Source organism: Ipomoea nil, unplaced genomic scaffold (assembly GCF_001879475.1).
Source record: "Ipomoea nil cultivar Tokyo-kokei standard unplaced genomic scaffold, Asagao_1.1 scaffold3054, whole genome shotgun sequence".
NCBI classification, from domain to species: domain Eukaryota; kingdom Viridiplantae; phylum Streptophyta; class Magnoliopsida; order Solanales; family Convolvulaceae; genus Ipomoea; species Ipomoea nil.
In genome coordinates this window covers 194,308-204,216 of record NW_017619482.1, presented here as the reverse complement: position 1 = coordinate 204,216, position 9,909 = coordinate 194,308, and the positions used below count along the sequence as shown (strand labels likewise).

General features: G+C 36.7%; 2 protein-coding genes across 2 annotated transcripts; one reads left to right on the top strand and one right to left on the bottom strand.

Moving 5' to 3' along the window:
- Window positions 1–689: 689 nt before the first annotated feature.
- On the top strand, window positions 690–5,269 carry LOC109163996 (mitochondrial adenine nucleotide transporter ADNT1-like). Its single transcript, XM_019312735.1, has 8 exons — window positions 690–1,289; window positions 1,605–1,653; window positions 1,817–1,980; window positions 2,250–2,287; window positions 3,646–3,758; window positions 3,878–3,991; window positions 4,108–4,452; window positions 4,773–5,269. Exons 1-8 carry the CDS (start codon window positions 1,132–1,134, stop codon window positions 4,854–4,856), a joined length of 1,065 nt encoding a protein of 354 aa, XP_019168280.1. The 5' UTR covers window positions 690–1,131; the 3' UTR covers window positions 4,857–5,269.
- LOC109163997 lies at window positions 5,125–9,472 on the bottom strand. The gene is made up of 2 exons (XM_019312736.1): window positions 8,904–9,472; window positions 5,125–5,678 (listed from the first exon to the last, which is right to left on the bottom strand). Exons 1-2 carry the CDS (start codon window positions 9,212–9,214, stop codon window positions 5,660–5,662), a joined length of 330 nt encoding a protein of 109 aa, XP_019168281.1. The 5' UTR covers window positions 9,215–9,472; the 3' UTR covers window positions 5,125–5,659.
- Between the last annotated feature and the right edge of the window lie 437 nt (window positions 9,473–9,909).

Genomic DNA, 9,909 nt, shown 5'->3' with positions numbered 1-9,909 from the left:
TTTATGCAAAAAATAGCTACGAAATTTAATTATGTTGCCATTTCTGTCGACGTACCGTCGCAAAACTATAACGAATTATGTTTTGTTGCGATTCGTGATTTTTCTTGTAGTGGGTATTGACTTGACTAAACTTGCCAAGCATGAAAAACTTGACCCAATCGTCGTTGATTTCCATCAATGTGAACATTTCAAATGGTCACGACGCTTGGGTGTACATGGATGAAGTCAAAATGCAACTACTTGAAGAAGAAAAAGGTGGGAAAAATTAGAGATTTAAAATTTGACTTTGAATTAGATGAAATGTTTACATGTATTCCAAGTAGGATAATAAGAAAAAAAAAACATAATTATATATAACCAACCATTCAGCAGAAACCAAATAGTAACCTGCTAAAAATGTTAATTGCAACTTCTTTTAAATTCGCAGATTAATTTAAAACTTTTTTATGTTCGTCGACTTAATTGTTGTTTCTCAAATTGATTGTTTATTTATACTTTTCCCTCAAATGTATAAAAGGTGAAAAATTACAAATTTCCTCCAAAAATAAATTTGTGGATGTGCGAGCACCTCAAAGTCATCGGAAGAGACCACGCATCTATGGTGGTCCAACACCCTCCGAATCACAACCACCCCGCACACCTGTAAGGACGTAACGCATTCAACAACACTCAACAGACGGCCACTCCTTTATCCCCCACTCAAATCCCTAAAATTTCAGAATCTAATTTCCTTTTCAAGTACTGTACTCCATTTCGATTTAGCATTAATTTAATGATTTGGATCAGGTGGGCGACGCCACGCTTAAACCTAAAATACGCCGCCACATAAAAACGCACATTACTTTCTCTACCGCATTCTGGTGCTGATCTGCTTCTCTCTCTCTGTCTCCCCGCCGCCGTCACCGACCGCCGCCAGCCGCCAGCCGCCACCTAGAGAGATAGAGTGTGGAACGCTTGGAGAAAAAAATGCAAGTGCTTTGATAAGTTGCCGAGTCGTCGATTGATCGTATCGAGGAGTCGAGACTCGAGATCGTAGTGTGGTCTGTTTGGCTTAATTCTGGTATTTAAGTTCTCCGGATAATTCGATCTTTTTGTTGGCGAGATCGTCTTTTTTCCCTCGCTTTGTCTTTTATGGCTTCGGAGGATGTGAAGGCTGGCGAATCGGCGGTGGAGAAGATTGTAAACCTCGCCGAAGAGGCGAAGCTCGCTAGGGAGGAAATTAAGCCATCTAGCCATGCCGTCTTAAGTATCTGCAAGTCTCTCGTCGCTGGAGGTGTCGCTGGTGGCGTGTGAGTTCAACTACACATATATCTCTCTATTTCCATACATGTATGCGTGTTGATTGAATCGAATTGAAAGCTTGCTCTCGTAATGAGAAAAAGAAATGGCATATGGAATTAATATCGCTACAAGACAAAACAATACCGTATGTTTTTCCTATTGCCTTGAGCGTAGTATTTAATCTTAATGTACTCATTCGTTCATTCATCAGGGATTAAAATGGCTGTAGTATTCAATCTTGTATTCATTGCGCGCTAAAAAGTTGCAGCGTTTTCATTATTATGAGTTTGGTTTTCTATCGTGCTTAAGTGTGCCACTTGCAGGTCACGGACAGCTGTTGCTCCTCTGGAACGCTTAAAAATATTGCTACAGGTAAATTTAATGTCTTCTTATTCAAATACTGTTTCTTTTCAGAAAATTTAGCCTCTGTATAGTGAGAAGACTTTCTTCTACTAGTGTCTGTGTAGTCTAAAATTCACCTTACTTTTTCATTTTCTAATTTTATGAGGCTGTGGTGTGGTGGTCAAATGTGCAGGTTCAGAATCCTCATAATATAAAATACAATGGCACAATTCAAGGCCTAAAATATATCTGGAGAACTGAGGGCTTCAGAGGATTATTTAAGGGTAATGGGACCAACTGTGCACGCATCGTCCCAAACTCAGCTGTCAAGTTCTTCAGCTATGAGCAGGCCTCCAAGTATGATCCTGTCCAAAGATGTGATTGTTTAGCATTACTATGTTTTCTCATGGTTGTTCAATTTTACCTTACAAAAATCTGATTTCTGCAACTTCCCTGAATGACGGAATGTTCACTTGTTAGTTTTAATTTTGGTACAGTAACTCTGGAGGTTTTAGTTCCGGATATTAAATTAGTTTATTCATAAATCACTTCTCATCCCATGTTACCATTACCACTAAAGCATTGTGTTATATGATATCTCATTCCTTTCATTGATATTGAAACAGGGGCATCTTATGGCTATATAGGGAACAAACAGGAAACGGTATGTGCTTCCTTTCATGTTTAGGCTTGTCATGGCAGGAAATCATTTTAATTCTACAAATCAATATAAGATTTCTTGTGTTTTGTTTGCCACTGAAGACATGTGTCTATTGTTCTTCACGTGTTGCGCTTTCATATGTAAATCTTTGTTTTAACAATATCTGATGATGTACTACAACATGCAACTTTTTAACTATGGGATGAGAGAAGTAGATTTTGAATAGGTATGAGACTCTTAAAGTTCTCCATTTACACTGGTATTTGTTGGTTCCTATTCTTCAAATAACATTCTTGATCTCTTTCATCTCTTTTTCTCCATGTCTAGTTTGTAGATATTTTTGAGCGACTTTAGTCTCGGCACTCGATGCTAGTATTTGTTAGAGATGTTTGTGATTACGTGAATTATCTGTGCTGTTTCTTCTCATCATGTGCTCTGCTGTTTTGTCTAGCAAGGCCATTGCTCGGTGGATGGTAAAAGCTCAATCTGTCAAGCGTGGGGATGTGGGTTTGAGTTGCGGACAGCCACTTCGTGCACATTAAGCCGGAGTTTTGGTCTGTACCCTTTTTAACCCTTCCAACGCCCCAGATTGAGGGGCCATCACCGGGTAATGCCCACCATTCTTTCTCTTTTTCTTTTTACATCAGACAAAGGCCCTGTTTGGTAAAAAATTGGCCTATAGGCCAATTTTAGCTTATTTGACCACTATTAATTGTTTGATTTAGTTAAAATATCAATAGAAATGTTTGGTTAATTAGCTTTTTGCAACTCTAAAAGGCTAAAATTCAAAAAGCTACTCCAAGCAACTTTTTCAATTAGCTTTTTGAGAAAAGAAATTATACCAAACAGCTATCAACTAACAGCTAATTTACCAAACACTTTTCTACAATCATCTAATGTTATCAACTATTTATACCCTTTAATTAACACAATCAGCTAACAGCAAACAACTATCAGCTAACAACCATTTTACCAAACAGGGCCAAATTGTTTTTATTAGTTATTCCTCAAGAAGATAATTTTTTTTTACTAATCTAGTTGCTAATGTTTCTAGTTTGCGAGGTCCTACCTATAATTTAATTTATGAGGTGATAAGCTTTCTCTCCATCCCAATATATGTGAACTCATTTCCATTTTGGAACCTGATTTGTTATTTAAACAAGTACTCTTTCTTCTCTAGAGTCTAGACTAGAAGTTACTGCATACACTGGTGTTTTGTTGAGCTTCTTCGCAGTATTATTAATTCATTAAGCTATAATGGGATCTTTCTGATATACGGAGTAATTGTTAGATGCCAGTACCTTTATAAAGTTTTTGAAATTTGGGAAATATTTTTAGACTTTGATCTTGTTCATTTGCAGAGGATGCTCAGCTCACGCCTTTATTGCGTCTTGGAGCTGGAGCTTGTGCTGGAATAATTGCCATGTCTGCAACATACCCAATGGACATGGTCCGTGGCAGGCTAACTGTCCAAGTAATGGTCTTAGCTATTCTGAAAAATCATCAAATTTTTATATTACGAAGTACTAGATGGGGCATTTCTGCAATGTCTTTTGTTGTTGCATGTGACCAATGTTGTGTTCTGCTTTGCAGACAGATAAGTCTCCTTATCAGTACAGGGGAATGCTTCATGCTTTGTCAACTGTGCTCCGCGAGGAAGGTCCACGGGCTTTATACAAGGGTTGGCTTCCATCTGTCATAGGAGTTGTAAGTTCCAACTCTGTTCTGCATATGCTAAAATGCTTTTGTGTTTGGTTTCTACTCTGTACTTCCAACTGGTCTTGGTGATTGTACAATGAAAAAGTTTGGTTTGGTGTCTGCAGATTCCATATGTGGGTCTGAACTTTGCTGTCTATGAATCTTTGAAAGATTGGCTGTTGAAATCTAACCCTCTTGGACTGGTTGAAGATTCTGAGCTTGGTGTTGTTACAAGGCTGGCATGTGGGGCTGCTGCAGGGACTATTGGTCAAACTGTTGCTTACCCTCTTGATGTTATTCGCAGAAGAATGCAAATGGTGGGTTGGAAAGATGCTGCATCTATTGTAACCGGTGAAGGAAAGGGCAGGGCTGCCCTTGAATATACTGGCATGATAGATGCTTTTAGGAAAACTGTTCGGCATGAGGGTGTGAGAGCATTGTACAAGGGTCTGGTCCCCAATTCAGTAAAGGTTTGTCTCATTCGATAACTGTGATCTTTCTGTATAGTGCATTGGCAGATTTTTTCATCTCTCTATATCATTTATAGGCAAAGTAAAAAAAAAAAAAAAAAACGAAGTAAAGCATTTACCTATAAGCATTTTGCTAATTTGCTCTTGGGATATGTGAATTATAACCTACTAGTAGGTACCTAAATTAGGAAATGTAATCCAGTTGTGAATGAATTATATGGAGCTGATAGGTTGAAGTGAAGAAACCTTTTAGTTTTTCCTCAAATTATGACTGACTATTTCAAGTTTGAAGCTTTCTAAACTTTCATGTACTTGTTCAGGTTGTTCCATCCATAGCTATTGCTTTCGTGACATACGAGCAAGTTAAGGAGATATTGGGGGTTGAGATCAAAATATCGGACTGATAGAGAGAAGCCACTAATGTATCTTCATTCAACACAATAATTTTGCAGGTAAGGGATGAGAGAAACAATAACACGGCTGTAGTGTTGTTGCAACTCATGATTTAGGAACCTGTTCTATCGTGTTCATAACTTTGTTCTCCATCTACAACTCTTGTTTTTCATAGGTGTGTATTGTGGCTCTCATGCTTGATGGTGTCATGAATAAGTACCCGTGAGGAATAGTGTAACAATAATTGTTTTGGATGCCTTGAGAGCAAGGCCATAGAAGCTTTTTTTTTTTTTTTCTTAGAAGTTGCCATTCTTGATTTCTTGTCCTTGTGGACTTCTTTCTCTGCTGCGATGTTTAGAAGTTGCTTGTCATTGTTTCCTTTCCTTTTTTGGAATTGAACCAGTAATTCACTGAAGCTTAGATATTACAGGAACTGCTTTTGTTTTGTTTTTGTTTTTGTTTTATGGAGTAAATGGGAGCACAATAATTGAATTGTTCAAGAAAGCTTCTTCAATTCTTACATGCACACGTAACTCTTTTGTCATAACCTCGTGCATACAAATGTTTTGTTATAAAAGTTTTACAAACATCAATCATTTATTTAAAAAAAAAAAAAAAGACCTATTTCCCTACCAGGAAATAAGGAATCAATAGCCAAACCTGTGTCCAACAAAAAAGTAAAGTAAAATAAAAGACTACAATAAAAAAAGATTTAATGAATCTTCGTTACATTCTAAAAAAAAAAAAAAAACGAAGAGATTGTCTCTGCAACAATCTCTGCTGTCGCTGATGGAATATCCGATGTTTCCCCTCCTCACATTCTTCTGCAATGCCTTGAAAAAACGAAACATAATTCCCGTGTGAATGAAGCCATATACATAAGCATTGATCCTCATAAGAATGATAAGACTCTTTGAAAGATGATGCGATATATATTTAAATTTGTACTATCTCATATCATATCATCTTTTTTTTTTTTGAATGCTCATATCATATCATCTAATTAAGAGCAACTTATAAACCTTCCGGTATTTTTCTTAAACATTTCTTCTTAAGGTACGTGATTTCCCTTCTTAAGATGCGTTGTTTGTGTGCTTAAGCTGCGTCAATTGTTGAAACTTAAGGTGCGTCGATATAAAGCTTTAGGTGCGTGAATTTCCATCTCAAGGTGCGTTGTTTTCCTTCTTAAGGTGTGTCGGTCTAAAGTTTTAGGTGTGTGAGTTTTCTTCTTAAGGTGCATTGTTTTCCTTCTTAAGGTGCGTTGTTTTCTTCTTAACTTTTTTTTTTTTTTTTGTTTTTTATCCTTCTTAAGAAAAAATAAAATAAAATAATTTTTTATTAATTTTATAAACAATTTCATGAATTCCTTTAGATTATCTGTCACCCCAGATGCTCAGATGAGAGCATTAATGGAGGACACATATATATTTTTTTTTTTAATTTGAGTCATTGATCTAGATTTTATCAATGGTTCAGATTTAACTCCATTTTTTTACTTGGGAGTAACCCCGCAACAGAACTTTTATATATATATATATATATATAGTAATAATCAAATGAGACCAGGCCACCTCTTCCTGCGAGTTCCATGAGACCCTTCATAAATGCACAAAAATTACTACACGTAAGCACATAGACTAGATTGTGTGCAATTCGCCCAACATGAATAAAGCTACCCCTTGTGCATTCGTGTAGTAGCTTTTGTGCATTTATGAAGGGTTTCACGGGATTCCCGGGAACAAGAGGATGCACTTGAATATATATATATATATATATATATATATATATATATATATATATATATATATATATATATATATATATATGGTAGAGATCATGTGCGAAGGAGCTCCTGTGAAAGATGGGGTGAGATCTAAGCCGTTAATCAAATCTAGATCAACGGCTCAAATCAATGAAAATTAAAAAAAAAAAAAAAACGTGCTTGTAAAGAAGATGCAAAGTGTAAAAGTGACGCACCTTAAGTGTTACAAAGACGCACCTTAAGTATTAAAATGACGCACTTTAATTCTTAACATCGCGCACCTTCAGTTTTTAAAATGACGCACCTTAAGTGTTAAAATGGCACATCTTAAGTCTTAACGTCGCGCACCTTCAGTTTTTTAAATGGCGCACCTTAAGTGTTACAAAGACGCACCTTAAGTAATAAAATCATTCACCTTAAGTGTTAAAATGACGCATCTTAAGTGTAGAACTTATGCACCTTAAGTGTATAACTGACGCACCTTAAATGTTAAAATGACGCACTTTAAGTGTTAAAAGGACGCATCTTAAGCTTTGAAACGACGCACCATAAGTCTTAAAATGACGCACCTTAAGTCTTAACATCGCGCACCTTCAATTTTTAAAATGATGCACCTTAAGTGTTACAAAGACGCACCTTAAGTAGTAAAATCATGCACCTTAAGTGTTAAAATGGGGCATCTTAAGTCTTAACATCGCGCACCTTCAGTTTTTAAAATGATGCACCTTAAGTGTTACAAAGACGCATCTTAAGTGTAGAACTTATGCACCTTAAGTGTATAACTGACGCACCTTAAATGTTAAAATGGCGAACTTTAAGTAGTAAAATCATTCACCTTAAGTGTTAAAATTACGCATCTTAAGTGTAGAACTTATGCACCTTAAGTGTATAACTGATGCACCTTAAATGTTAAAATGACGCACTTTAAGTGTTAAAAGGACGCACCTTAAGCTTTGAAACGACGCACCTTAAGCTTTAGAATGGCGCACCTTAAGTTTCAACAAAAACGCACCTTAAGTTCTCAAGTGTATAACTGACGCACCTTAAGTTTCAACAAAAACGCACCTTAAGTTCTCAAGTGTATAACTGACGCACCTTAAGTATTAAAATGGCGTACCTTAAGTATTAACACGACGCACCTTAAACACAAAAAATACGCACCTTAAGTTTGAACAATACGCAAAATTACCAAATTGCCACCAAATTTTTTGTAATGTGTTCAATCTGGACAGTTAATTTTGGCAAGATCAATGGCTATCATTCAACCTCATGTTTCACTTGGACACATCCACGGCATTTGATCTCTAACATATATATATATATATATATATATATATATATATATATATATATATATATATATATATATATATATATATATATATACACACACACACACACACATAGTGTACTATCTATTTATAAACGAATTTTTTGCACTTTTGGTTCCACAACTATGGTGTCACTAACAACTTTGATCCACGACTCTTAAAACTTGTAGAATTGGTCCACGACTATGACTTTCTTAGCAAATTTGGTCCTTCCGGTGCATTTTCCGTTCAATTTTTGTCGGAAAATTTTACTCTCCATTTTAACATGGGTAATATTGTCTTTTCCATCTCACAAACTAATGACATAAATAAATAAACAGCTAAAATATTTTAGCGTTTAGCGAGGAGGGTACATGAAACTGAAAGTGGAATTGAAATTGGGTGACTTTTAATTTCAATCACCGTACCACGAGCTGTGTTTATTTATTTATTTATTTATTTATTTATGTCATTAGTTTGTGAGATGGAAAAGACGATATTACCCTTGTTAAAATGAGGAGTAAAATTTTCCAGCAAAAATTGAACGGAAAATGCATCGGAAGGACCAAATTTGCTAAGAAAGTCATAATCGTGGACCGATTCTACAAGTTTTAAAAGTCGTGCATCAAAGTTGTTAGTGACATCATAGTCGTGGGACCAAAAGTGCAAAAAACTCGTTCATAAACTACTTTTTCAATTTAATGAAGCCTCCACTAAGGCTCGAACCCACCACTACAATATACTGTAGTATCTGTTCATAAACTACTTTCTCAACTTAATAAAGTCTCTACTAAAGCTCGAACCCACAACCTCCTATATAGGACTCCAACCTTGTGTGCGATAAATGCAATGATGTTTGGGGTAAGATAAATGCAATGATGTGTAATAAGATCCTTAAAAGTTTTTTTTTTTTTTTTTTTTTTTTTTTTTTTTTTTTTTTAAATTAAATGAATTAATATTAGGGAAATTAAAATTGAAGGGAGTACCTGCCATCTTTGATCTTGGTTTGAAACTTGATCGGTCTGGAACCGAGTGCCTTGAATTCGTTTACTCGTCGCCTTTTCATCTGAAGATCGGCAACCACCGCGTGGTCTGTAGGACGATGATCATCTCTAACAACGTTGTCCACCATCTTCGTCTCCAAGGAATTGACTTCCTCGCCGGATAACGAAAGAAAACTTACAATCAGGATAAGGTTCAGCTCCGAAAGAAATGTCGACGCGTTTGCCCCTTCCCCATTCTCTCCCACCATCTCTTCCGGCTCCGCCGTAACCACGTTCTCCGCCGATTCACCCATCTCTTCCGAATTTCTCAAAACCTGTCGCAACACATAATATCTATTCTAATTATACCCAAACAAAAAATTGGCAACCATTGTTTATACGAGCAAAGCAAATCAAACGTCGTCCATCGTCTTTGAAATTGTAGATTGAGAGGTTGGAAGAAACATGTACCATTGGTGCGTGAAGAAATTGGTACCATACTTTTTTAGACTTTTTTTGTTTTTGATATTTTCATTTTGTATGACATAAGCAGTGATAAAGATATATTGACTGTAACTCAACAGCAGGAGCTGCTCATCAGCGTGGCCGTTGATGACTGCAATGTTGTCAATTGCACGGTGAGAGGTTAGTTGGTGCCTAACTTCCTATCATCAATTAAATTTGCAATGTTGTCAATTGCGCAGTGAGCGGTTAGTTATTTTAATCATTGACTATTCTGACATTGCTAATCGAGATATACAGAGTGTGAGGCATACGCGCAAATCCAATTCGAGTATGTTTTTCCTGATCTCGTGGTAGAGGTGGCCACGGGTCAGTTCAAGGTCGAATCAATCTTAAATCGGCCCGAAAAAGGTGGGCATGGGTCTCATTGGGCCTGAGCCGGGCTTAGCTCGAACTGGAACCGCCTTGTTAAGGGCCGGTTCAGGTCCTTTTAAAAAAAATTCGAGGCCCAGCACGGAACCGGCCCATGGCTCAGGCATGAGCCCGG

Coding starts and splice junctions, on each gene's coding strand:
- LOC109163996 (XM_019312735.1), top strand. CDS start 1,132: ATGGCTTCGGAGGATGTGAAGGCTGGCGAATCGGCGGTGGAGAAGATT. Junction 3,759..3,877: donor GTGGCAGGCTAACTGTCCAA/GTAATGGTCTTA, acceptor TCTGCTTTGCAG/ACAGATAAGTCTCCTTATCA. Junction 4,453..4,772: donor TGGTCCCCAATTCAGTAAAG/GTTTGTCTCATT, acceptor GTACTTGTTCAG/GTTGTTCCATCCATAGCTAT.
- LOC109163997 (XM_019312736.1), bottom strand. CDS start 9,214: ATGGGTGAATCGGCGGAGAACGTGGTTACGGCGGAGCCGGAAGAGATG.